The sequence below is a fragment of the Perissodus microlepis genome, chromosome 23 (assembly GCF_051167445.1).
Source record: "Perissodus microlepis isolate ML-2025 ecotype Zambia chromosome 23, ASM5116744v1, whole genome shotgun sequence".
Classification (NCBI taxonomy): domain Eukaryota; kingdom Metazoa; phylum Chordata; class Actinopteri; order Cichliformes; family Cichlidae; genus Perissodus; species Perissodus microlepis.
In genome coordinates this window covers 35,745,806-35,772,398 of record NC_140482.1, presented here as the reverse complement: position 1 = coordinate 35,772,398, position 26,593 = coordinate 35,745,806, and the positions used below count along the sequence as shown (strand labels likewise).

General features: G+C 42.6%; 1 protein-coding gene across 6 annotated transcripts in view; it reads left to right on the top strand.

Moving 5' to 3' along the window:
* The window catches only part of dab1a (DAB adaptor protein 1a), a 223,546-nt gene extending 199,436 nt beyond the window's left edge, over positions 1-24,110 (top strand). For 2 of the 6 annotated variants that reach the window (XM_084920574.1, XM_084920573.1), the window contains 12 exons: positions 1,218-1,349; positions 5,990-6,109; positions 6,553-6,591; positions 7,038-7,100; positions 8,472-8,525; positions 14,999-15,061; positions 15,180-15,276; positions 16,126-16,532; positions 17,168-17,363; positions 17,466-17,614; positions 19,011-19,107; positions 22,104-24,110. In XM_084920574.1, the coding sequence (XP_084776700.1) occupies positions 1,218-1,349; positions 5,990-6,109; positions 6,553-6,591; positions 7,038-7,100; positions 8,472-8,525; positions 14,999-15,061; positions 15,180-15,276; positions 16,126-16,532; positions 17,168-17,363; positions 17,466-17,614; positions 19,011-19,091 (1,401 nt within the window). In that variant the 3' untranslated portion in view covers positions 19,092-19,107; positions 22,104-24,110. Of the gene's footprint in view, positions 1-1,217; positions 1,350-5,989; positions 6,110-6,552; positions 6,592-7,037; positions 7,101-8,471; positions 8,526-13,124; positions 13,284-14,998; positions 15,062-15,179; positions 15,277-16,125; positions 16,533-17,167; positions 17,364-17,465; positions 17,615-19,010; positions 19,108-22,103 lie in introns of all 6 variants that reach the window. The other 4 variants (XM_084920578.1, XM_084920575.1, XM_084920576.1 and 1 more) reach the window with 4 other exon arrangements.
* The last annotated feature ends 2,483 nt before the right edge of the window (positions 24,111-26,593 follow it).

Here is a 26,593-nt window from a genome sequence, read left to right as displayed (position 1 = left end):
TTAATTAGACCAAAGCTTCTGTGAACATTTTCAGCTTTTTATTAAAAAAGCTGGTATTGATTATATGTATTTTTCTACTGTCTAAGCTCTACTTGCTACCAAGACAAAGTGAAGCAATTGAATTTATGCAGTCATTTAATTCTCTGCTCTCTTTGAATCAGAGTCCCTCTTTGTCACCTCACCACCCACCCAGAGATAATTCAATAACCTCTGCAAATGAGCTGTGTGTGTGTGTGTGTGTGTGTGTGCGTGTGTGTGCGTGTGTGTGCGTGTGTGTGCACATGTACATCCTTAGCTGCCAATTTCAGGTCAATCAGAGGTGATAATAATAATCATTACTCCAATTATTAAATTTAGAAGACATGACTCACAGAATGATTATCTGTTTCTGCTGAGGTGGTTGGTGTCTCTCTGTGTGTGTTTGTGTGTCATAGGTCCCATGTTATAATAGTGTCACTCTACTCTGCCATGTCGCACTTCTGGAGTAGCTTCAGAGAGAGCAGATGTGTGTGTTTAGCCTCTGATGTATAAGGGTCCAACCCCTAGCATGCACTCAAGGGCTACTGGGTTATTATGTTGACTCTGTGTCTCTGCTCCCAGCATGCATCTGGCATAGACAATAACAACAAAGCAGACATTTAGTGTGACTAACAGAGGGACTATTGCATATTATGCTGTGAATTGTGAGCGTGTGTTTGTGTTTGTGCGTGTTGTGAGTGAGAGCACAGATGAAGTGATCAAGTCGACAGCTTGCCGAGCTGTGATTGTCACTGATCCCCCCCTCTGTCCTCGGGAAAAACAGTGCCATCTGCCACGGGGCACAGGCAATGCCAGCTTGGCACTCCCCACCCAGACTAAACTAGAGAGGGCAGGGGAGCTAGAAACAATTTAATGTAGGATACAAGGTCTCTGTGTGACTGTGTGTTTTTGTGAGTATATACTTAAGGGGGTTTACATGAGATGATTATGCTTCCCACATGGTTTGGAAGTATAGATGAGTGCATCCTAACTTTCTGGTATAAGTTTTTTCAAGTTACTGGTTTGGAGCAGACAGTTTAATTATTAACATAGAATAAATAAACTTGCTTTTTATAAAGACGTAAAGTCAGTTTGCTTCTTATGTGTTTTTAAAACATATATATGTAAATACAGGGCTTTTTGTTTGCATCTTTACAGTTTAAAGCTCATCTGTATCATTATGTCATTCCCTGCTACAGGTCCTCCAACACCACCATGCTGTCCATGAGATCTCTTACATTGCCAAGGACATCACGGACCACCGAGCCTTTGGCTATGTCTGCGGAAAAGAAGGGAACCACCGCTTTGTGGCTATCAAAACCGCGCAGTCGGTTAGTATTTATGTACATTCAGTCCAATAAGCGGAAAATGAACCCAAACCCCACCTTTCACCTTCACCATTTTCTGAGCTCTTCCGACATTTACATTTGGAAATATCTAAACTAGTGCTGTCAGCGTTACTCTCGTTAAAATGACGTGAATGGGGCTGGACAGCGCTAACGCGTTAACGAGCTAACCGCGCTAATGAGTTGATGCCTTGCAGCCCCACGCACGGGGCGATCAGCACTAACTCGCTAATAGAGATTTGCCGCGTTAATGCAGTTATGGCGTTAATGTCATTTTAATGAGATTAACGCTGACAGCACTAATCTAAACATAGTAAATAAGTGATGCTGGCCAGTGCTGATGTTACAGTCCTACTCCACTGTTATAGCTTGAAGTCTTTGGCGCTTCTGAACTGTTGGTCACGTCTACGATCATGATTTAGATTTTCTAAAACTGAAAACAGAGCCCAGAGGATGTTCAGTATAGTTTCCTCTCACCCCGCATGAATAACAATATGGTATTTTATGGATTTTTCATCCAACGACACAAAAAGACGTTGTGTAGCCCAGCTCTCTTTGTGTTTAGGTTAATTTATGATTCACCAGGCTCTTTGCTCAGTAACATGAACCTCTTGACATTTAGATAAGGACCCTTGAATACCAGCTCATGTCGCTTTGTGCTGTTCATCAAACAAACTGTTTACCGAGTAGATCTGCAGCTTTAGGTTTTGTGTGTCCAGAACAGCGCAGCTTCGGTTCTGCGTCGGCATACTCTATATAATATTGAGTACTTCTTTCAGACCTTTTATGATTGTTGCTGCTGTTGTTGTATGCGCCTGGCTTGTTTAGTCTGGATTCAGCTGGCTCTCTCTGTAGCCATATTGATTTCCCATAGTGAGTCAATGAGGGTTTGAGTGTGTGTCACCAGCCCTAATGGCATATCCATCCTCCTAGGGCCATGAACCGTGGCTCTTTGACTGAGACAGATATGCGCCAGTCTGCACTCACAAATACAGCAGCCGCATTTCCATTAAAAAACAGTTGTTCAGAAAATGTTACCCTGCGTAACAGTGAAGCACAACGGTAAGTTCTCATCCGTCAGCTACGCTGCCTTTTGCCTGATGTATGAAACAAAGGTCATAATTATATTTTACTTCCATTTTCAGGATTTGAACCAGCCATCACTAACACTCAGACTATTAGTTGTGGAGCAGACAATAAGAGGGATGGAGGCACAGAGCTCATGGCCGAGGCTGTAATTGGAAAGTAACTGCTTTGATGTGAATTAACAAAGTGTCTCTGTTGTCATGAAGACTAAGACTTAAAGATGTTCCGAACAGGCCAATTTAAGGTCGCGTACAAAAGTAATTGGCTTACCACTCAAATCAAAGTCTCAGGACAAGAAAGACATTTTTTATTTAGCCAGTTTTAGTGAAGATAGCAAGACTCTAATTGTGAAGAGAGGATTGTCAGTCATTGTTATAACTTTTCTAGAAAAGTTGCAGCTGTAATTAGTATGACTCGCTTTGTTGTTTCAAAACCTAGGTTTCAATTTGTAGAGAGGCTACAGAGAGTTCAAATGTAGTTTAATGTATTACATTATTTATGACACAGTAACAGATTTAGCCAGTAAATCCTTTATTTTGAGCCCATAGAAATTATTTAAACAAGTCTTTTTCTCTAAGTAGTCCACTTTTGCACAGCCTCATTTTTATTTTTCTGATCATTTTTCTAATGCACATGCTTCCTCATGTAAATTCTCCTAAAGGTTTTCAACATGACTTCCAGATTTAACGATTTTCTGAATTTCATACAACAGAAATGTAAGAAATCGCTAATTGAATTGAATTTAGACAAGACAGGTTTAAAAAAAATCAGTGCACCAAGAAATACGTTCAGGAATATCTTCAAGATATTCCGCTAACAACCAACAGCAGAATTTAATTTGGGCAATGAGAGTGAATCTCTTGCATTAATATTTAGTAGAATTGGAGACTCATCTTCTGCTCTAAAATCCTGATCCGGGCAGATTTTATTAGAAGTGTGTCTGCAGTAAAAGTCTTTATCGTTACTTTTTGTTGGAATCATTTATCAGGTTTGCCGTAGGCTATGAATTAGTCATCTGTGCTGAACTGAGGTTATCTCATCTCTCTGGTCCTATGAGTAGGCCACTACTCCTCAAAGTTTTCTGCATTAGCACTTTTAGAATTCAGTGATTTTCTCTGCTCACTCTCTTTTCATACCGTGAGGTTTTGATCGGGGAAAAGCAAAAAAGAATGGGAGAGAAATCACAAGAGAAAGTGAGGATTAGAGCACGTATTGTCAAATGTAAAACGGATCTGAATTTAAAAGAGTGACAGTATGTTTCAGTGTTGGCTCAGCGCGAGAGAAGTTTACCCCAGCGTGTATGTCATGTGCCTTATTCGGCTCAGAATATCTTGCAGAAAGCCAACACTAAAATAGAACTACATTTTGCACAACATTAGGTCTATGAACTCTGGCTGCACTTCGCATAGCTCCAGTCAATAATTGATTATGTTTGAAAGACCGTTGTGCTATAAGACTCTTTGTCATTGCGCTGTGACAGTAGTTATAGGTTGTGAGTCATCTCGCAGGTTTGTTGTCACCACTTTTGTTCATTCGAGGAAAGAGGTACTACGGTAACACAAGGCTACAATTTTTGCTGCGTGAAGCAATAGATCATGCAGTGACTGTGTTCACCCCCTGCCCGTTTCCATGAAAGTGTGCAGACAGCAATGTCTTAAACATACTTACGTGTTCTGAGTTACGTCACTTACGCCTCAAGGTCAGTGTTTAATTACTTGAAGTGGCACAGAAAAAAAGACTTTAAATTTTTGGCATCCTTCCCACTGTCGCCAAAGCACTTGCTCATAGCGGTTCATATGATTGTTGAGGTTTCCTCTGTTGTATTATTGTAGGGTCCACCTTACAATATAAAGCGCCTTGAGGCGACTGTTAGAGGTGGGCGGAACAATCCAAATATCGATAGTGTCGATACCAACTCTGGTATTGGTATCGGATCGATACTAGCCAAATAGGATCGATACTTTGTTTCAGTAAGTAGCCCACTGAATTGTGTTAAATTATAGATTTTGGGGGAATTAAACAATACACCTCAAACATGCACTATGAAACATGTCAAACAACAGAATTTGACCCAAAACGCTTTAGAGAAGTTGGAAGATGTGTTTTGTTGTGATAACTAAGTATTATAGAACGTAAAAATCAGAGTGAGTTAGTGGTGATGAGCCGTCTCTTAAGTCATCACACACTGTCTCCCGAACATAAGCTGCCTTTACAGGTTAAAAGTATCGGTACTGGTATCAGCACTTGGTTTACTTGGTATCGGATCGATACTAAAATCTGCACAAAACAGCACTAGTGACTGATGTTGTGATGAACAAAATTGAATTACATTTTTTCTTATTTTTATACTGTGAAAAGATTCCTGAAAGGCAAGTGTGTTTTCATTCTTCTGTTACAATTTTATTTGGGCAATTTAAATTATGAGGGTGTATTCTGCTGGATCAGCTTTCTGTAGGCAGAAGTTGAAGTATAATCAAAGAAGAGCACTTTGTGTAATACATCTTTGAGAATGAAAACTTGTCAGATCCCGTACAGCAGTTTCTAGTGCCTATTTTTTTTTCTTTTTTTTATCTCTACTATGTATCTACAGAATTACAAGTTAAATCTACAAGGAGCATTTAAATTGTTGCACGACTCTGTCTGTAAAATGCAAAAAAACCTGATTTTTATCCTAGATGACTTCTCCTTTTAAGTTAAATCACTCTATGGTCCTGTTCTAACCAGCTGTGCTTGTTTTCCTGCAATGCATACTGGATGTCCTCTAGTGTCTAGAAGTGGTGGCCCTTTGATAAGTCTTGGGGAACCACATCTAATTAGTTGGCACCACAATTCAGGTGTTTCCGGTGAGTGTTGTCCCTCACATGGTTCAAGACATCACAGTAGAGCCTCACTCTGGAGGATTACTTCAGAGTGCACAACCCTGTGAAGGTAAAAAGCAGAACCTGCTCTTGGTCACACTCCTGACTGATGTGCTTTCTTCCACCTTTTACTCCAGAAACAGCTGTTCTGTATTTGGGTCACAGTCAGCGATCAGGGTCTCTTAATGGGTCATGTCAAACTCACTCACATCTTCACGGAAAGCTTCATAACTCAAAAAGAAAGCTCAGTAGAGACACAGAAGAGGCCTCTTCTCTGTGCATATTTGTCAAATTGCGAATGCAAATCTGAAAAACTTGCAAGGGTAATGATCAGAATCACCTTTACTTGTCTTAAAAGTCAGAATTTACTAAAAAAGTTGAAGAGAAATGTGCACTTGTTAGAATTTAAAGCAGGGTGTGCGATAAAGTGACAGTGAGATGGGGCAGATTAAATGTTTTGGCCTGAGGCCTCTGCATCATTAAAGTGAATGAGGTGGTATCTTTTTCCGCACTGTTCATGTCAGTCTGATCATGGCCTTAAACTCCTGTCGTGAAGTTGGGCAGGGAAATTAATCTCCACATAACTAGAATGAACATGCAGTTCTTGAGTTCTGATTGGTGTTGTGCTCCTGTTAATGTGTGTGCCTGTGTTAATGGTTGGATAATGTGTCCTCGTCCTAGGCTGAACCTGTGATTCTGGACCTGCGGGACTTGTTCCAGCTCATCTATGACATAAAGCAGAGAGAGGAGAAGGAGAAGAAGGCCCAAAAAGACAAGCAGTGTGAGCAGGCGGTGTACCAGGTACTCTTCTCAACTCTCTGGTATTTTTTTCTTTTAAACAATTTCCTTAATCATCTGCCATAAGTATGGTGAGGTTCATGTGAGAGACTCTTGACAGATGAGTCAGGTAAGACTTAAAAAAACATCAAAGAGTAACATACGGAGCACCCACTTTCAGGTTTCATCAGCCCATTGTGCTTATTCACCTTCCTCTGTTCTGTCTTCTGTACGTCTCCTGTTTAATTTTCTCTTTATCTCTCTGTCTCGCTCTCTCTCTGATGATTGCCAAATGATTATCTGAATGCTGGGAAGCCGCTATGTCTCGCTGTGCTTTCCGCCTACTCTCTCTACTTCACCGGCTTAACTCTCCGCCTCTTCCCTCTCTTCTGTCTTCTCACCCCTGCTCCTCTCTCCTCCCCGTTTGATCTCTCCCTCTCTTTCCTGCTGCCGCCGCTCATCCGCAGACAATACTGGAGGAGGATCTGGAGGACCCTGTCTACCAGGTAACTTCTTGACCAATCCCATTGCTGCTGTCACCTGCTGCATTTCTAGCCAGTCAGCTTGCTCCTCTGTGTGTGCACTGTGGGGAGACAGCTCCTGTTTGGGTAGATCTTCGTAATAAGCATAACACACGCTGTTTAGGGGTTTGCCGATGTATACAAAGAGCCAGTAGGAAACACTCTTATCTGTGTGTTCATGAGTCTGTAGCTGTGGGTGCATGATTAGCTGAGAGATGTGTTTGTTTTCTCAGTTGCTCTGGGTATTTATTACTGCTTAAAGCCTCCTCCGTGTGTCACTGGGATCTCTTCTTCAACTGCTTTTTAATGAGAACCTATTGACAATTCTGTTTGACTAATCACCTCTGCAGTTTTCTCTCAGTTTCTTTATCTTCCAATTTCCCTCCTGCTTCTTTTTTCCCCCTCTCTTTCCCGTGCTGCTGACGTTGTAGTACATTGTGTTTGAGGCGGGACACGAGCCCATCCGTGACCAATCAGAAGAGAGCATTTATCAGGTACCCACAAGCTCATCTTGTTTGCTTGTGTCTTATGTAGCTTTAAACTACAGTTACTGTGGTTAATCTGCTGACAGGGAGTTCCTAAAAGCGTTTAAGCTACAGAGATTTAATCACCTATTTACTGTCCAATCGGTACAAGCTGCATTACTCTTTAATGGGATAAATATACTGTGGCCTGCTCATAGAATTAATTGCCGTTTTTACACATGAAAACAGCAATTGTAGATACAGGAAATAAAGACTTTAAGAATCTGAGGCAAACAACCAGCCAACACTCTCCAGAGGGCCCTGATAGCTAAAGCTAGCTACTCCTGGGAGATGAGGCTTTCTCTGGGTGCACTCCTCAGAGATGTGGGTAGACCTCCGAGGGATAAAGAGGGGGAGGGTTGGGTGCGTGTGGAGGGGATGTGGAGGTTATTCCTGTTGTGTGTGTGGAAGGAAGACCCCTCCTCTTTTTCTCGCCTCCCCTCCCTCTTTTCCCAAGAAGATGAAAGAAAGCGGGGGAAAGAAAGATTAATCACCAGCCTCTCGTTTGATCTTTAAATAAAATGGATTGAAATAGAGGGAGCGCTGGCGCGTGCACCATCATACGCAAACAAATACACGTACAAACAAACCCCCACACACACATCATGCGTAAAAAACGTGCGGCTCAGCCAGCCTCCAGCCACAGAGGAACTAATGTATGAATAAAGATGGCAGCTTCTGGAAATAAACATGTGAAAGAAGTAAACAAGGCATTGAAAGGAGGAGAAAGAATGGGACAGGCTGTGCTAGATAGATATCCACATTTTTCCTCTGTGCTATTTTTTGTTTTTCATTTACCACTCTGATTGGAGCACATCCAGTTGGGGAAGAATAAAACTTTGTTTCAAGCCTTGTGCCACTGTAGGAGAAATCAAACCATAGGAATCTCAGGATTCATACATATCAGCATTTTGCTATCGCTGCTCATTGTTTCTTCTCATTACACACAGACTCAGATCTATCTGACTGTGTGACATCTAAATATTACATGTCTCCATGTGTGTGACAATGTGAGTTATTACATGTCTGTGGATGTGATAAGCTGCCTTATCCATTCTTTATTAGAGAGAGAGACCTTCGCCACAGGCTGATAGTCTTCTGATTAACCTAGTAAATGAGTTCTCACTCAAAAGATTTTAATTCTGATTATCCCTGCACACACACAAACACTTTACTAGTGATTGATATGATTCCAGGAGAGGCAGGTTACAGGGTTTTGTGTTGGCATCCAGTTTGTCGCAGTGCTGGAACAGTGATGAAGTGTAAAGTTTTATTGCTTAATTACTCCAGAGGTAACAGGCTCTCTTGGCTGTTCTCTGAATCTATTGGTCGATTGTATAGGTTCCCACCAGTCAGCAGAAGGAAGGGGTCTATGACGTCCCAAAGCGACACCCAGTGAGTGACCGTGTGTATGCCCGTGCCCGACTTCCCACCCCCCTCAGCCTGCCTCCCCCTCTCAGTCAAACCTCTCAGCTGTCCCACGTGTTACTCAACGTGGAAAGCCTTTCTGCTTCAGCGCTCTCCCATCATGCGGTCATGTGGAAGCTCTAATTTCGCATTTTATTCTACTTCCTTTTAATATATTTCCCACACAGTGATCAGTATGTCTAATTTTCCCCTGAGAGGTTTGCTGGGATCCAGTGCCTCATGCAGTGTGCTGTGCTATTGTACTGCTTGTGCTGTAGTTATGGTGGCTGGTGCCGTTCTCCTCGTGCCCCGTGGTGCCTGCTCCTTATGGTTAACTGGGATAATTTGTGTGTTTGGATGTTTGTGTCATGTCAGCTTTCTCAGTGAAGCATGCTTGGCTGTGGTTTGGCCAGTCATGAAGCTTGCATGATGTTATCCCAGACTGCACTGATCACGTATTTTGTCACTGTTATATTTTCGTAAAAATTATGTTATTACATCTGACTGTAAACGTGCATGACATCATATATTTAAAATATACTTGAGCTTTGTTGAGCAGTTTTTCACCATGTCTGTGCCTTTTGAATGAATGTTTGCAGTGGAAATCTGTATTCCTGTTTGCGTGTGTACATGCAAGCCTCTGTTCACACTGCCGGTAGTTATAATGAAAGATGACCTTGACCACTGTCAGGCTGTGCTATACCTCAGCTGCTCTTTATCTGCCCATAAAGATGGAAGTTATATTGCGGCCTGATTTAATCTACTAAAATCTTCACACTCACAATAATCAAGCTGTTGATCTGCTGGTGTGTGTTTTGGTTTATGAGTATTTGAGCTTATATTATTTGAACGCACACTCCCATTTAGCTCTAATTATTTTGTAGAGCTCACCACCAGTGCGTGCAATCTCTTTGTGTATTCCACTGCTGTAATAGATCGCTAAACTGGACTCCTCAACGTCACTACTGGCAGTGACGCTCTCACTCTATGAATTTTGGTAGTCTTGAAATCAGTCTCGCAGTTTTCTGGCTGTATATTATCCCCAGATTTAGTAAGAAGCTTACAGGCACCATAGTATTTCTGTTCTCTCCTCACCCAGCCCACAACACATGCTGTTATTTGGATTGCCTTTGTGTTGGCAGGTGTCTGAACGTGAACAAATCCAATATTTCTCTCTTGTTGTGCAACCAATTGGGCTAGTCAGTCCATTGTGGCTTAAATAAAGCAGATTCAAGTCTTTTCTGCTTCCCAGTCAGTCGGAATGTGAGCATAGATCACAGAAATATAAATGGACCAGAGAATTTTTTTTTAATTTCCTTTGTGGCAGACAACTTGTAGGGTAATTTGCAGATACTTTCATTTAAATTAAAAATAAAATCCGGGCATCAAAGGGTTAAAAAGTGCTGCTGCGCTGATCTCTCTGTGGATTAAATGTTTCGAGCATGTTGCTCTTCAGTCAGTAGTGTGACACCAGAAGTCAAACTCCAGCCATCTTATCATATTGTAAATATATGCACACTCCTGATGTCCGAGTAAGGTTTATTTATATAGCACTTTTAAGACATTAAGGTGTTAAAAACACATCTGAATCAAGTAACACACACAAAAACATGACCCTGTCTGAATATGATTTTTTTTAAAGGATACCACAGAGTTAAGGGTGCAAATTGAGAGAAGTAAGCTGTTCCACAGGTTTGGAGTTTACAGCTCTCATTAGTTTTCAGACGGGTACGTGGAATCACAAAAAGAGCTCTACCTGTGGATCTAAAGATCCAGTTTGGTAAATATGGAGTTATTGTGGTGAAAGGAATTTAAGGGAAATTTTATGGTAAATGGTAAATGGCCTGCATTTGTATAGCGCTTTACTCAGTCTCTAAGGACCCCAAAGCGCTTTACACTACATTCAGTCATTCACCCATTCACACACACATTCACACACTGGCAATGGTAAGCTACGTTGTAGCCACAGCTGCCCTGGGGTGCACTGACAGAGGCGAGGCTGCCGGACACTGGCGCCACCGGGCCCTCTGACCACCACCAGCAGGCAAACATGGGGTTAGTATCTTGCCCAAGGATATTTGGCATGCAGCCAGGAGGCAGCCTGGGATCGAACCACCGATCTTCTGATTAGTGGCTGACCTGCTCTGCCACCTGAGCTTATGGTTATATGAAGTGACAACTTGGTTTTCAGTGTTGCTAAAATAAAGTTGAAATAATTAGATATTAGGATGTTATCTTCTTATTCAGCTGTCTATAGCAGAAATGTTGGTAGCTGAGTGACCAGACACAGCAGCAGGTTTGTTATTTGTAGTGGATTCAATATTTATTTTATTGACAATAGAAATTCACCGTCCTCTCAGAGGGACTGACAGTAGACAACAGTGCAACATGACATCGATGTACACAGTACACCTAGATGAAATGATCTCATCGGCTGAAATGTGACCTCCTGTCTAAAGCAGTCTCTTCTCTTGTTTAATCTGTCACCGTCTTAAATGATGGTAAATCAATAAAACAGACACACACACGCACACATAAAGCGATTCCAATCTACTGAGCCCTTGACCCTCTGGGACCTGAGCGAGTCTGTTGAATCAACTGCAGCCCTCAACACCTTAGAGTTCACATGCAGAGGTCAGTGTATTTCCACCACACATCATGGCCAACTCAAACACTGTACTACCTTAATAGAATATGACTGTAGACTGCTTATAAAAGATGGACAAGTGACTACTTGGTGACTTATTAGTAAAACACAAGATTTCCCTTAATAAAACTGAAGTGCAGACTTTGTGCTGTTTGTATGTTAAGCACACAGAAAGGCATATTATTTGTTAGGTAATTGCAGTTATTATGAAGGGGGAAATGAGTGATAGAAACCCGAAGTAGAAGGCTGTGAATGTGTTTATTTCAGTGTTAAAATTGGGTATTTTAACACTGGACTTTAAGTAGATTGACTCACTTTGGTATCAACCTGAATTGGAAAGTTGCAGAACTGCAGATATTGGCACTCCTGCGTTGGCTTCAGTAGCATGATCAGTGACATCATCACAAATATTTAGCTTGTTGTTGATTTTGTGGCATTTGGAACAAGTATTCCCAACAGGGAAGATGATGGAAAAACTATCCAATGGCAACACTCATAACACGGTTGATGGGCGTTTCTTCTCTGCCTTCTTTATTTATATATCACCAAACAACTGATACTGGCATACATATTGGTCGGGCTCTATAAATTACATTGTGTGTGTTTGTGTGTGTGGTGGCCTGTGAGGCAGAAAGGGAGAAAAAGAGCTCTAAAAATTAGTTATTGTTATCCATTGTGTGTCCGGTTGTGTTATGAGTTTTGTTGTATGTGTGTGGCTTTGCGTGTGGCAGGTCAGCATTTTTTTTTTGGTGCGTGCCAATGTGATCAGTCACACGGCAGGGGATCAGCAAGGTGGTGTTAATTAAAGGGGATGCGTTAATTGTATGCAGAACACATGTGCACAGGTAATTACTGTTTCCCTAGAGGCGGCTAATTGATAGGTGGCGGCAGTACTGATAAAGATAAAGGGCCAGGCAAAGAGATGGCGCGAGTGTATAATGGGCGCAGAGGGATAATTGGCAGGGCAAAAGAGAGAGAGGGTTGGTCAGACTGGGAAAGTGAAGGAAGAAAGATGGAGAGAAATAGGCAGCAGCAGAGTGGAGCTTTAAGTGATGAACACAGCAGATCCTGCATGATTTAAAATATGCTCCACCCATCCAAAAAACATCAGATGGATTAAAATTTAGATTTTTAATAAAAATTAATATGGTTAGTATTGAGCAATCTGTTATTGTTCTTTTCACTGTCAACTAATGCTGGCCATACCTCATGCTTTCCTGCAACGAAAATAATACATTCACGATTGCTGTCATTCAGTGAATACTATAGCTCTGCCAGACCAATCTGACGTCATTTTTTAGTGCCAGTGTTGGTGAAAGGAACCGCAAAGCCCATCACTGTGCTGTAACCTACAAAGTGTTGGAAGTTGTTTTGTGCAATCAGATTGGAGTGCAAAATACATGGGAGTAGTGTGTTGGTATGACCCTTTCACATGTCTTCTTTTCCCCGGCTATAGGTTTTTAATGGCAAATGGGCTTTTTCCAATTATGTACTCCCTCACTGTGCTCTCACATGAAGCATGTTAGTTAAACCAGCTCTGTTTTCTATGTCTGCCTGCTTGTCAGTCTCACACTGTGGTTCCTGACGCATGGGAGCAGGCTTTACAGAAACACAAATAGGGTTTAAACCCCAGCTCAGTGCTGTAGTTTAGACAAAAGGTAGGGATGATCTTTAAACCTCTTTAAATCTTCACTTGGTCTAAGTCAGACAAGAAGAACACTGTTCTGTGACTGTGTGTGTGTGTGTGTGTGTGTGTGTGTGTGTGTGTGCGCGCATCACTAGAACACCTGCAATCCATCATGTTCCTCTCTTTAAGGAGACTCATTCCACCTCCCTCTGTCCTCCTCTTTCTCTCAGCGTGTATGAAAGATAACTAACATGTTTGTGTGCGAGAACATTTTCATCCCACCTGCCATCTAACTCTGGGGTTGTGATTGCAGAATGGACATAAAAGAAAACGCCATCACCACCATCACCACCACCATCATCAACATCATCATTCTCATGAACAACCCCTTCACCAAGAACAAACTGAACAGCAGCAGCAGTCGCAGTCAGGGGCACATATGATAGACTTAGACCTGGATATGGTGACTCAGGTAAGTTGTTACAGTATACTAACATGCACTTTGTAGTTCAAACTAATGCAATGTTCAAAGCTCTAAACAGGGAACATACTGTCCTGAGCGTTAGTTGCCGTGAACTCCTCTTTAGTCACGTCCTCAGATAATCTTTGGTGTTCGCATCCTCGTCTGTACCTCCAACTCTGTTCTTCTGTAGTCATAAGTGACCTCAACTCTTAACCTCTGTCATTTATGAATAAAACATGCAACCTTGTTGTTGCCATAGTAACCAGGTTCAGGCAGGAGTAAAGTCAAGAGCCGCATGGGTGCACCCATGCATTCACGCCGCCGTGGTGTCCATGTGTGAAAGAGGACAAGCCAATGTAATAGAGAGAAAAACTCTCACTTAGCTCAGAGCGGAGGTCCTTTAAGGGCGGAGTAGACATAAAGGTCAGAGTGTCTGTCAGAGAACTGGTGTGGGGGTCAGCAGGGTTAGCCGACAGCAGCGGTCATCGCGGCTCAGAGCACATTAATAAAGCATTCATAACACTATGATAATCACAGCAACCTGACCTCACCAACCCACCGCCGCACACGTAAAGAATATTGAGCGAATGGAAACTGGACAGAAGGTCTATAAATATTCAACTTCCTGTGCTGTTTGAACACTCTGCAGTACATTTTCTCCGTGCATGTGGTTTCGCATTAAAGAACATCAGCACGGGCTCTGTCATTGACGAATTATTCATTGATGAATGCCAGAGGAAATTTATTGTAAAGTTAGAAAAACGCTTAAAATGTGTTCTGTGAGTGGAAATCCTTTTATCAGTGCATGTGAATGCACTATTTTGTCTATCTTGGATATCTGGCTTATCTTGTTGATTCCATTTTGTCTTCTTTGCTAAACTCTGCTGCAGCAGTAGTATATATTACAACTTCCTATCCCTCTTAGTAAAAAAAAAAGCCTTCTAGACTCATAATGTAAAACACCATGCTCACAGATCCATTTTCTGATACGTGTAAAAGGAACTTTGTGGTCTATGCGTGACCCAGGAGAGTGAACAAAAGGGAAGATATTCTAAGAACATTCATTATCTCTAAAGAATTTATCTGCATCCATGATTTATGCTAATCTCTGACCATGTGTTCAAGGCTTAAATTCCTTTATCAACTAAAAATAGACTATCCTTCACTTGCCACCAGCCTAAAGATATTAATAATGTGCAAAAAAGGAGGCAGATACTAAAGTGAAGGATCATGAAGGAACTGTGAAAGGAAACAGAGCGGTACAGAACCAATCCGGATTGAATACAAAGGCTGCTGTCTCAGATAGTTATTCCCTCTGGGACATACCACATATCTTCCACAAGAAGGAAACATTAATGACTTGTCCAAAAGACGACGCTGCTACAATAATGATACTAGAGGGTGTGGTAGTCTGCTTTTAGATCCACTGATGGAAAGAATCTTTATCTGAAGCAGATGACAAAGATTGTGATAACTCCTGGTAGGTATGCCATCATAATCAATCATTTCATCTCATTATCCCATCTCTCCACACCCCTCTTTTACCTCTTCTGTTGCTGCCAAAGTCCTCAGGTAGGTAACTCTAACATACCGAGCTAATGTCACGTCGCATGCGGTGTATGACGCACGTTGCACTGGAATGTAGAGCGATTCAGAAATTGCATGTAGTCTAATATTCCCGTGATTGTGCCTGACTGCTATTATGTGCTTTCTCTAATTCTCAGAATATCAACCAATTAGAAATTTTTGGAGACATGTCTACACCTCCTGACATCACCTCTCCATCTGTGAGTAGCCGTTATACATACACAGTCTGTGATTTACATCTTTTAAAATAATACCGGCATCGCCACTGAGTTGTCTCCTTTTCGTTGTCCGCCTGACCTCCAACCACAACCTGCACAGACTCCCGCCTCTCCAGCCAACACCTTGGACCCCTCACAGGGCTTGCAGCCTCCCACGGAATTGTTTGCTCCCTTCAATCCTGCGTCTGTGCCCTCAGGTAAGACCTTGTTTACGTTCTGCTTAAATACAAGGCTGCTAAAAGCCAGTGGGTAACAAGCTCAGCAGGAGAGACATGAAGGCAAACTGGAGACTAAGAAGATTCAGATGCAGGGGGCATCTGAAGAAGAGAAGAAAAGGGCTTGTGCTGAAATAAATATAGAGCGATGGAGTAGAAGCGAAATGTAGACGAGAGAAAGAGAAGAAAAGGTGGTTGTGTGTTGAATATGAAAAGCATTATTATCCCACTGCCTCAGATGCTGCTGATTTACTTGTGGCTGAGCCAACTGCGTCAGACGGGGGAAAGTAATAAAACATGCCGCGATGATTGTAGTGAAGACTTCTTTGTGCACAGAGCTACTGTGTATTTAGAAATTGGTATAAAGGTTTTGCATCTGTTTATTCACTCCCCTCATCACCTCTGCTTGCCTCCTCTTTTCCGTTCTCTGTGCATGTGTCAGAGCAGCCAAGGTTAAATGTCAACTTTCTCCGCTGTAGTTAGCAAGCAGAGACTAGAACCAGGAGACTAGTGAGTGTGAAATACGAAACAGCTTTTACTGATGAATCTGAGTGATTTTAATGAGTGTGTTAAGTTCTACCTTTTCATAATGATTCTGCCTCATTCTGGAGGTAATTATAATAGTTCACCATGACCATTAAGAGACACTGCATTAGCCGCGGGCAAAAGTAGGGCAGCACTCTCTGGTGATGCATGTGCAGGTTTGTGTGTGGAAAAGCAGGCTATGCACTGTGGATATTCTAATCACTTTCTCTTTTGTCTTCTTTTCTTACTCTTTTAAAATGGCGCAGAAAAAAATGAAATAACTTATCTCAATCCACTCACAACCAGGTTATGTGACGATGGGAGCAGTACCTCCTGGCCACTGGTCCCAGCAGGCTTTTGCTGCCCAGACTCCGCTGGCCTTCGGGGTCCAATCTCCTCTGGGCCCGGTAGCCCAGGTGCTGCCAGGTGGCCAGCCTCTCATCTGGGGCCAAGCCAACATCTTCCCTGCCACCCAGCAGCAGTGGGCAGCCATGGCAGCAGGAGCCTTCCCCCCCACAGCCTACCTCCCAGCCCAGCCTGTGGGCACCCTGCCCGCCGCCATGTTCCAGACTCTCACCCCCGTCACGACTGTGACTCCAGCCGGCGAGAGCCATTCGAGCACTGGAGCCAGCGCTTCAGCTCCTTCCCCTTCAGCATCTTCGAGTCCACAGCATGGGGAGAGAGGAAAGAAGATGGGAAAGGAGATGTTCAAGGTGGGGAACTGATGAATACAGAGAAGATTTTTACAAATAGTCTTCATAGTCCCATTCAAAATAAAAACTAAATATTAGTTTTTGCTCCTTGAATAATTAATCACAGTTAATTTTCTAATTTAAGTATTTTGTTAGAGTTGTTAGAGTTGCACTATGTCTGGGACCAGTTTTTAATTGCTTGGGTAAGTCTGAAACAAGCCTTAGGGTGCAAAGAGTCATAAAAGTGGGACATGTAAGTACAAATGGACAGTCATACATATTTGGGTTGTATTTGATCATTTTAGCTGTGTTGAGCAAATTAGCCTCATTTAACCCTTTAAAGGCTTCCAAAAAATTACGTTTTTGGAAATACATTTTGGTTCACATAGTTAGGCCACATACAAACACATCAAAAATGCACATTTTTTCGGATTCAACTAATCTGTAGTGTAAATACATACATATTCATATCAGAATTTTTCACTTGTAAAATCTCGTCTATGAGAGAACGTATTTCCCCAGTCTGGTGGTGTTTTCATCAATAAAAAGGCTGCAAAACAGGCAGTGATTTTTACAGTAACCTAAAACAAAGGTCACTAATTGATTGTCCACACTTTCAATGTTAACCTTGCTGACCAGTCTCTGTCTTCCTTTAGGATTTTCAGCTGGCGAAGCCTCCGGCCATGCCTTCGAAGAAGGCTGATCAGCCCAGTTTAACAGGAACCTCAGAGGCGTTCAGCACTTACTTCAGCCGTGTGGGCACTGCCCAGGACACAGATGACTGTGATGACTTTGATATTTCTCAGATGAATCTGACACCAGTCACCTCCACAACACCATCCACCAACTCCCGTGAGCGCTCTCTCCGTGTCTGTCTGTGCTGTGTAACACGCTTTTTCTCTTATCACCATCCAGCGTGTAGTTACGCCTTAATTGTTCTGTCCTCCTCTGCAGCACCCACCCCAGCTCCCAGGCAGAGCTCTCCCTCAAAATCCTCAGCCTCTCACGTCAGTGACCCCCCCACCGACGCCACAGACCCCCCCACGGACGACTCATTTGGCGAGGCGGAGGGCAGTCCCAGTCGCAGTGGAGAGGAAGATGCTGTAAGTGTGGTGTGGTTTGGTGTGTGAGAAATTTTTGGAGTAAGCCAAGTGTGTGCGCCTTTTTAATAAGTCACTTCTTATGCTGCTATTACCTGCACAGCTTGTTGAGATCTGCTGATAAATAGCCTTTGTAGCGGTGTTGGCGGGCCAGGTAATCACTCTCGCTGATTAGGGGGCCGACGCTGTTGTGTCCTTTAGTGTGAGAGTGTGTGTTGGTGTTTGTGTCAATGCATATGAAAATGTGCACGTCCAGTGTGGGTTACTGTGGAAAAATGAGCAGTAGCATGCATGAGTATTGGGTTGAGTGTGTGCATGGTCAACACAGCGTTAAATTAGCTGGTGAAATTGTCAGAGACATCATTAAGCTGTTATTAATACCAGCAAGGTAGCATCCATACATCACTACTTCTATGTGGACAGACTCATCTGTGGTGAGATATAGGAAGCATAGTGCCCCAATTCTTCTTCCAGGGGCAATTAATATTTATTTTACCTGTAGCACCTTAATCTGGGGCAGAAAAATGGGTGAAATTAAGGAGGAGTGAGAAGATGGAGAGAAAATAGAAAGATAAAACGAAAGAAAATGGGGGTAAGAAGGATAGAACGTCAGATTCTTAGGGAGTGCCTTTGACCAAAGTCCTTGTAGAATCTGTGACCTTCTAAGAAGCAAGACTTTTCTAGTTCTTTCCCTGCCATTTTCTTCTTGTCTTCCAATTACTCTTTTTTTGTTTCTTTCAAGCTTGCTTCTCTCCTCCCTCTCGTCCTTCACTCCCCAGGCGTGAAACATTAGTTTTATGCCTCCAATCCAGCTATTATTGAAAAAATAGAGGACTTTCACACTGCTGAAAATGTCACCAGCCCTGAATAACACACAGAAGCTTTGACCAACCCAAAGACATGCGCATTGGTGGCGGCACTGAGTGAGTGCGGCGAAAAGGTTACAAAAAAAAAAAAAAGCGAGAGGACTGGAAAGATGGAGCAAACGCAGAAAAACAACCTCCCACCCTTTTGTGGGTTGAGGTGCAAAAAGCAGAAGTGTTTTAGGAAAAAAAGCAGTGGATCAATAGAAGTAACTCCACAAAGGTTTTCATAACACACCACTGTAAATGAGTGCATGTTTACTGTTTGTGTGTATTTGCAAAGAAGTTTCTATAAAAAGAAAAGCTGTGATGGGCTGTGGTTTTCTACTCTAAGTGTCTGTGTTTCTCCTTCAGAGCATTAACAGCTTTACTCTTTGCTTCCTGTTTGCTCTGTTCTTGTAGTTTATCAATCAAGCGTTCTGTCCTTCAGATTTATTCTTCTCTGTCTGTTTTCCCTTTATTTCCTTCTTATACTCTTCCATGGACCTTCCTTTCCACCCTTTCCTCTTCCTTCCTTTCCGTCTTCCACTCTTTAGGCATGTGGTTCTGGGTCGCCCTGCCCCAGCGAGACAGCAGAGCCCAGCCCAGATCAGGCCAGTCCAGAGGCTGGGAGCTAGATAGCAGCAGGGCAAGGTAGGTATCAATACCTCTCCTTCCCCTCTTAACTCCTTCAACTCTCTGCATGTATCTCTTCTTCTCATTTACTGTTGCACCTCCCTTACATAAGTGTGTTGCATCTTTCTGGGTTTTTTTGCATCAGTGGTTACATTTTCACTGTTTTACCTGTTTTCATTGCCTCGTTGACACAAGTTCAAAGGATGGCACACGTGTGGTTTGGTTTTAATGCTTCATCATGTGTGGGAATTTTTTGTTTTGTAAGTATCTGTTCATGATGAAGGTTTTGTGCATGTGTGACTTGTTGGAAACAGTGTGTGACAAGTTCATCACGCAACATCACTTTGGCCATAGTGCTCTCATTGTGTTCTGTCATTCTGATGTGCACCTAAATCACGCTCAGTTCTCTAAATAGCACACGTCTCACTTGGAAATTCAATAGCGTGTGACAGCCAATCAGAAACTGTGCACTTCAGTGAGCAGGATGTCTTTTGGGATTTGTGTGCAATATGCTGATCTCAGTTGTTTAGCTTAATTTGATCAGGATGTATGCTCACATTTTATGCATTATATACAGTGTGCAATGTCACTTAAGCACCAGGCATCAATGTTAAACGTTGAGGGATATAGACAGGCAGTCACTGATGATGGGCATGTTTTCACACTTTTTGCACTTTGTTCTACAGTGAAATTCACAGCTTTCATAAGCTTGAACGTTCTATGAGAAGCATGTCAATATGCGGTTTGCCTATTCAATGACACACAAACACACACACACACTCCAAGAAAAAGAGCCATTTTGATCCCTGCCTCCCCACCCGGTGTCCTCTCCCACACAATTCCCGACTGTGGCTCCTTAATGATAGCTGCTGGCACTCACACCAGAAAAAAAATGTGACGGTTTTGTTTTCATCAGCTAATACTGGAGCGCCAAGATTAATGACTGCCCCGATATAATTGGCATTAATTAAAACCCAAGGAGCCTTCAAGTCCTTCCCCACTCCGGGAGAGGAGGAGGGGGGCAAAGCAGCTTCCCTCCCCTGTTGGCCTTGCTCCTCATTCAGACGCTATGAAAGCTGCATGGCAGCAGGTGGATGTGGCACTTAAGTACGAGAACGAATTTTAGAGTACTGAGCAGGAAATCTGGTTATGATCTAGCAGTTATGGCCAGAAGCTTCGAGTCTGTCCTCTGTAGTAGGTGGACTGCTTTGGTCCTGGTCCAATTACGCTGTTCCCATATGGTGTTTACTTGCTCAATCACATCGGCTTTAGACATCTTCCCAAACACACACACCTGTGCAGTAGTCCCGGCTATTCCCTGGACAAGCACACCTGTGATCGATACTGTCACCACCTGTGCTCATATTGGAGCCAAAAATATGCGTGTGCTTGTGTGAGTGTCTTGCTGCTGGCCATGACCGCCTGTCCTGTCCTCCCCCTCCCACTGCGTGTCTCCGACAGACATGTGTTCAGGCTAGTGGGAGTGTAAGTGTTTTTTCTGGGGTGATTTCATCATGTCCAGTGAACGCTCCCGAGTCTCAGCCATGAAATGGCCTGCTTCCACGGTTCACTGACCAATCTCACATTGCTCCCCCTGCCGAGGGCCTACCACACGCATGCACATAAATGTCCACACATGTACCAGCCAGGCCCGATATTCTGGCCTTGAGGCTGCTGCCACGCCAGCAAATCACTCATACCTCCACCGAGGACTTGTACTCGCTTTCTCGGCTAGGGATGAAGGAGCTGAAGCCGCCTCAGATGGCAGTGCCTGTTAGATGATGCAGGGTGACACCGCTGGGCTGTGGCTCTGGTGCATTGGCTGAGCAGTATGTGCTTGCTGTCACTGCTTGTCTCAGCCTCTTTGTCACCTTTCTCGGGGCTGCTGGCAGCTACTTTCTGCTGACTGTCTGGCCTTGGCCAGCCCTGCAGTTACAGCTTTGTATGCCAAAGACCAAAGTGTTAACTAAGGCAGCCCTCCCAGCATCAACCCAAGTATTCTTTTTTGTAGATGAAAGCTGTTGCAGATTGTGCATTATGTAAGTTTAAGCACAAGTAGAAGTGAGAGGTTCAATCATTCGTTGCTTATCTATAAAATGTCAAACAGCATATTCAAAAAGAACAAAAACATAATGGTTTTCCAGAGCCCAGTTTAACATATTTTAATGACTTCTTTTTATCTAGCTGAGCCTCCAAAACAGAACAGCCCAACGTTGAGTCATACTGTGACAGAGACACACCTAACTACGAGCAGTTTGCTCAACTAAACCTTCTTCTAATAGGGGAGCTGTGGGCAGACCCCAAACTCTAAATGAGTTCTCTGCTCTGGAGAAGTCTCCCATAATATAATAGGAAAGTCAGTAGCCTCCAATCAAGTTGTCTGCATGGCAGATTGAGTGGCTGGCTATAATTATGTGTACAATAATAACGACCCCATTGTGAGTGACTGCAGCAGGGTTGGTGCTTTGACTGCAGGGTGTTCCATCATCCACTGTTGTCTTCCAGCTCAGCTGGAGAGAAATGCAGACATGATGACTCATAACTGGTTTTTCAAGGCACTACCTCTGATTCTTGCTGGTCCTGGAGGGAGTTTGAGGTGGGAGAAAATATGCATTTACATGGACACTGTAATAACAACACACAAACACGCATGCAGGCACGCGCACACAAATGGCTTTGAGAGTGATGGACCTATGAACGGCCTAAAAGGTAAGAGGAAAAGTGACCGAAGGTCTCCTTCATGGAAGTGTGCTACTGCCACCTGGTGGTGATGTTAGTTATAGGAACTTGCAAACCACTGCAAAACTAGAGCTAACTTGTCAGGGCTTGTAGGTTGGTGATACTTGCAGTTCAGTCAGTTGAGAGAATGAATCAAAAATCCGGGCACTCCCTTTTTATTATGTAACACTCAGATGAAACACAGAGGCCAGACACTGACATTACAGATATAGCAAGCCTTTGAAAAAAACAAAGGAAAGTAAAAATGTGGTAATTTTTTTTTCTTTCATTGACAGAAGAGGAAGGACCCTCTCTATGCCCAGATTAACAAAGGGAAGAAATAAAGAGACACACAGGAAGACAGACCTGACCAGCACTGAGAGAACAGGAGGAGAACCCTTAACCTCTGTTTGTGTGAGTGCGTGTGTGCGCGTGTGTGCGTGCATGTCTGGCACACCCCCGCCTGGCCAAGCCCTTCTTCTTCTCCTTCGGCTAACAACCTCCCAGGAGGAGCTTCCACACTCCCACAGTCCTCCTCCTCCTCCTCCTGTCTGCAGTCTTTCCTCCTCCTGAGAGGGAAGAGCCCTCTTGGTCATTCACTCCAGGCAGGAAGGGATATCAATCACTGAGACAGATCCAGTTCTCCCTCCACTGCGCAGTCTTCTCCTCTCCTCCCTTCTCCCTGTGGTGACTCACACCCAGCCTTACAGATAGAACCTGCTCCTCCCCTCTCTGCCCCCCCGTTCCCTTCCTCCTCCTTTGCTCTCTTTCCTCTGCCTCCTGTGTCTGGCCAGAGACTGTGCTGCCAAGAAGGGACTGAATCATGCAGTGCCTCCCCGTCTCTGACACTCCCTCACACACGCACGCTCATCGGGATTAGAACGATCACCTTTTGTTTTAATGGACAGAATCTGCATCTGTAGTGAGGAGATCCCATAGGAGGAGCTAGACTATTAATGGGCCTATCAGGGATGGCCCGTTACTGGGATCACTGCTTCTGATTGCTTGGCTGGTTCGGGGAGTTTAACCCCATCCTTGTGAGTGTCTGCTGGATCACTATGCAGAAACAGACTCTCTGGGAGCTACTCACACACCAACGACATACATCTTGCACACAGGAATCAGCTTACATACTCTCACACATGCAAACACATACACACAGTCCACCTTCTCTGACATGCATACACGCAGTAATTTGCCAAACGTCTCTCCTCGCAGACAGACTCATACAGAGGCCAGAGGACCAGACATGCTGAAGAAAAGACACTGAGAGGGAAGTGTTGCAAGTTAAACAGATTCTGTGCTTGAACTGTTCATTCTCTATAGCTTTTGTACAATACTGATTAAAAAAGAAGAAGAAATTGAAAAATTTGAATTTTTATTTTATAAGTCAATCAAGCCGCTGGGGTCAGCTCTATAGGAGATATAGAGTCAACATGGCTTTAAGGCATCTGATCGTTGGTTTGCCAAACTCATTTTGTAAATAATGATAACAACCATTTTGTCCACAGGACTTCTGTGCCATAAAATAGGAAGGCTTCAGTTATGCAACTCTTGACGTTAACCCAAGCAATACCAACATATGTTTTCTTTTTCCTGTTGTCTGTTTCATTCGCCTCACCCCCCCTCTTTTGTGCATAGATGTTGTGAACCATTAATTACTCTGGTTCCAGCCCTAAAGCCTGCACCGTGCCCTGCTGTGTCTTCTTGAGTTCCCACCCAAAAACACTATATCGCGGTCCTGAGCTTTTGTATCACAAGACTATCATTTTTATGTTGCAGGCAACAGTCAGGGTCTCACTCACTCACTGTAGCCCAGACTGCTCCTCTCCTCCATCCCATTCTCCCAGACTAGTCTCAAAGATAACAGCAATGCTCTGCCCATCTGTCTGTCTGTTGGTCAGGTGCCAAACTGCTGCTGTCTGAGTGTGGACTGCAGCATCCTCTGCTACAACTACATCAACTGTGATGCCAATGACTCCCTATTTTATGGCCAGAGTCCCCATATCATTCGAGAACTCTTTTGGACTATGAAGCTGATTAACTTTAAAACTTTGAGAACTAGATGATGAGCAAAGACGTTGAATAAAAAGGGAAACATTGCTGTTTGAGTACATAACATTTCTAGACCTATTTTAACTTTACCTCAGCTAACAGTTTCTTAATGTAAATTGACACATTATTTTTATCTTTATGAATATGACATTCTACAGTGGGTTTTTAGATGATTTTTTTGGTTCTATCTTGATTTACGTATTCCACCATGTATTACTGTTACAAATAAACACATCCCAAATGACTAATACGTGTGTTTATGCCTCTGCTTTTGTGTGCGAGCAAGAAAGAGTGAGCCTAATGGTGTGTGCCTAGCAGAGGTGACCCCCCACCACCACCACAGCCACCACCTCCACCATCAAGTGCCACAGCATTTTGCAATAATTTAACACTGCTTTAATGACCTGTCACATTCTGCTACACTCTATTGCAAGCTGTCATAAGCTTTATTAGCAAGCAACCGCAAAACAAGAACTCTAACCTTCCTACTCTTGTTCTGTTTCTCACTTTCTACCCACAGAAAGGGTTCAGACACGAGTACACCCTTAATGCACTGTTCTGTATATTCAATTGAACTAGAACTTTACACATTTTAAATGAACCATTTTACACACAAAAGGCTCTCACTGTGCTATTTGGTTGTGGGATTAGTTTCAATTTGAAGTGACAGGTATTTGAGATGCTTATCTGTAGGATTTCTGACACCTATAACCTGTGCAGGTGAATGGAATTTTCTTGTTATTCTTTAACCATTAAAAAATTATATCTGACAGCTTTTGTCTTCCCTCAAACAGTGTCCTGGGTACTCCATAATCTATAAACCCTACTGTGTGCAGCTTTTTTGAGAACATTTCACCTGTGAAAGCTGTCAAAACTGACATCTGCAAATTGTCCAAGATGAGCAGCAGGCTGTGCTGGAAAGATGAGCAGCAGTTTGACCATCTTTATGTATTTTTCAAGAGAGCACCACAGCTATAGTCTTCTCCATAGAAACCAAAAAGTTGCAGACATGTTTAAAGGCAGATGCTACAGGTTAATAATAAACAAAAAACTGAACACCATCAAGACAACCGTTTTATTATACATGATGAGCCTTATCTTTAACTTTCAAATGTATCAGCTATCTAAATATCTTCTAATTTGCCTTTTGAAATTTGTACACTGGATGAAGCCAGTTTAAAGTTTGCATATCAGTGTGAAATGTTTTTACAGATCTGATTTTGAGTAGCTCATTTTTTTTACTTGAGAAAATTTTGTCAACAGATAAGATAAGATTTTCAACATGCTTCTAGGAATAGAATGCACCATGAATCACATACTCAAAGGTTTTTGAATGAAGGATGCGGTAAAAACCTTCCATATACAGATGGGAGTAAAACTTAGATCTTTCCCTGAAAAAAAAGAAATGGCGTTAAAAGGTATCCAATGTAAAATTGCAAAAACAAAAATCGTTTTTAGCTTACAAGATTACCTACAATCATTCAATTCTTCTGTAATGCAAATTTTCTGGAATGTTTTATTTAAATATGCAAATATGATCACCTTAAACATGCACCAGTTATAATACATTTCAAAGGACAAGGCCGAAAAATAAAGACTTCATTCTGTTATTTATAGAATGAAGAATATTATTTATCCACTAGATTGAGCAAAGACATGCTATGTACACCAAACAACTTGAAATCTACACTCATTGACCACTTCTTTAATTAAACCTGTTCAACTAATAGTTAACACACAGAGCTAATCAGGGACATTGTATAAGCTGACTCCTTTTAGACACGTAGACATGATCAAGATGACCTGAAGTTTAAAAAAAAGCATCTGAAAGGAAGAAAGATGATTTAAGTGAACGTGGCAAACTGCTGCTCTACGGGGATTTTACCCCCCACAACAATCTCTAGGGTTTACAGAGCAATGGCCCAAAAAGGAGAAAATATCCAGTAAGCGAAATGCCTTGTTGATCAGAGGAGAATGGCCAGACTGCTTTGAGCTAAAAGGAAAAGAACATAACTCCCTTTACAACCAGGGTATGCAGAGGAGCATCTCTGAACACAGTGCACCTTGAAACACTACAGCAGTAGTGGCACCACGTGCAGGAAATTTAGGCTACATCACCAAAGTTGGACAATGGATGATTGAAAAAACATTCCCTGGACTGATGAGTCTGGATTTCTGCAACAACAAACAGCATCAAAAATACCCCATTAGGAATGCACCATGTCACGAACCTCAAATCATCTCAAAGTGGTTTCTTAAATAGCCTCTAAAGTCACCACATCTCAGTCCAATAGAGCAACTGTGTGATGCGGTCATGCTGGTAAGGACCAAAATCTCTGATGAAAGTTTGCCGCATTTATGTTGAATCTGTGAGAATTAAGGCCGATCTGAAGAAAAAAAGAGATCCGCCTTAGTACGAGTAAAGTGTACCTAATGAAGTGACCGGTGAGTGTACACAACTTGGTAGTGAGTTAGGCGTATGAGAGACTATAGTCTGCTACAGTTACAAAGCTGCCAAATAAAGACAACGCTTACAGAATGTATTTAGGTCACATTATTGACACATTTCTTCGGTCATCTCATTTTCTCTACGTTTAATTTGAATGATTCGTTTAGGCGACAGTTAATAAATCAAAGATTAAACTTTTATACCACATCCTCTCATAACAGCAAAATACACTGTTCTTATAAGAGAGATTAGCATTCTTAAAAAAAATGAGTCACTTTGAAA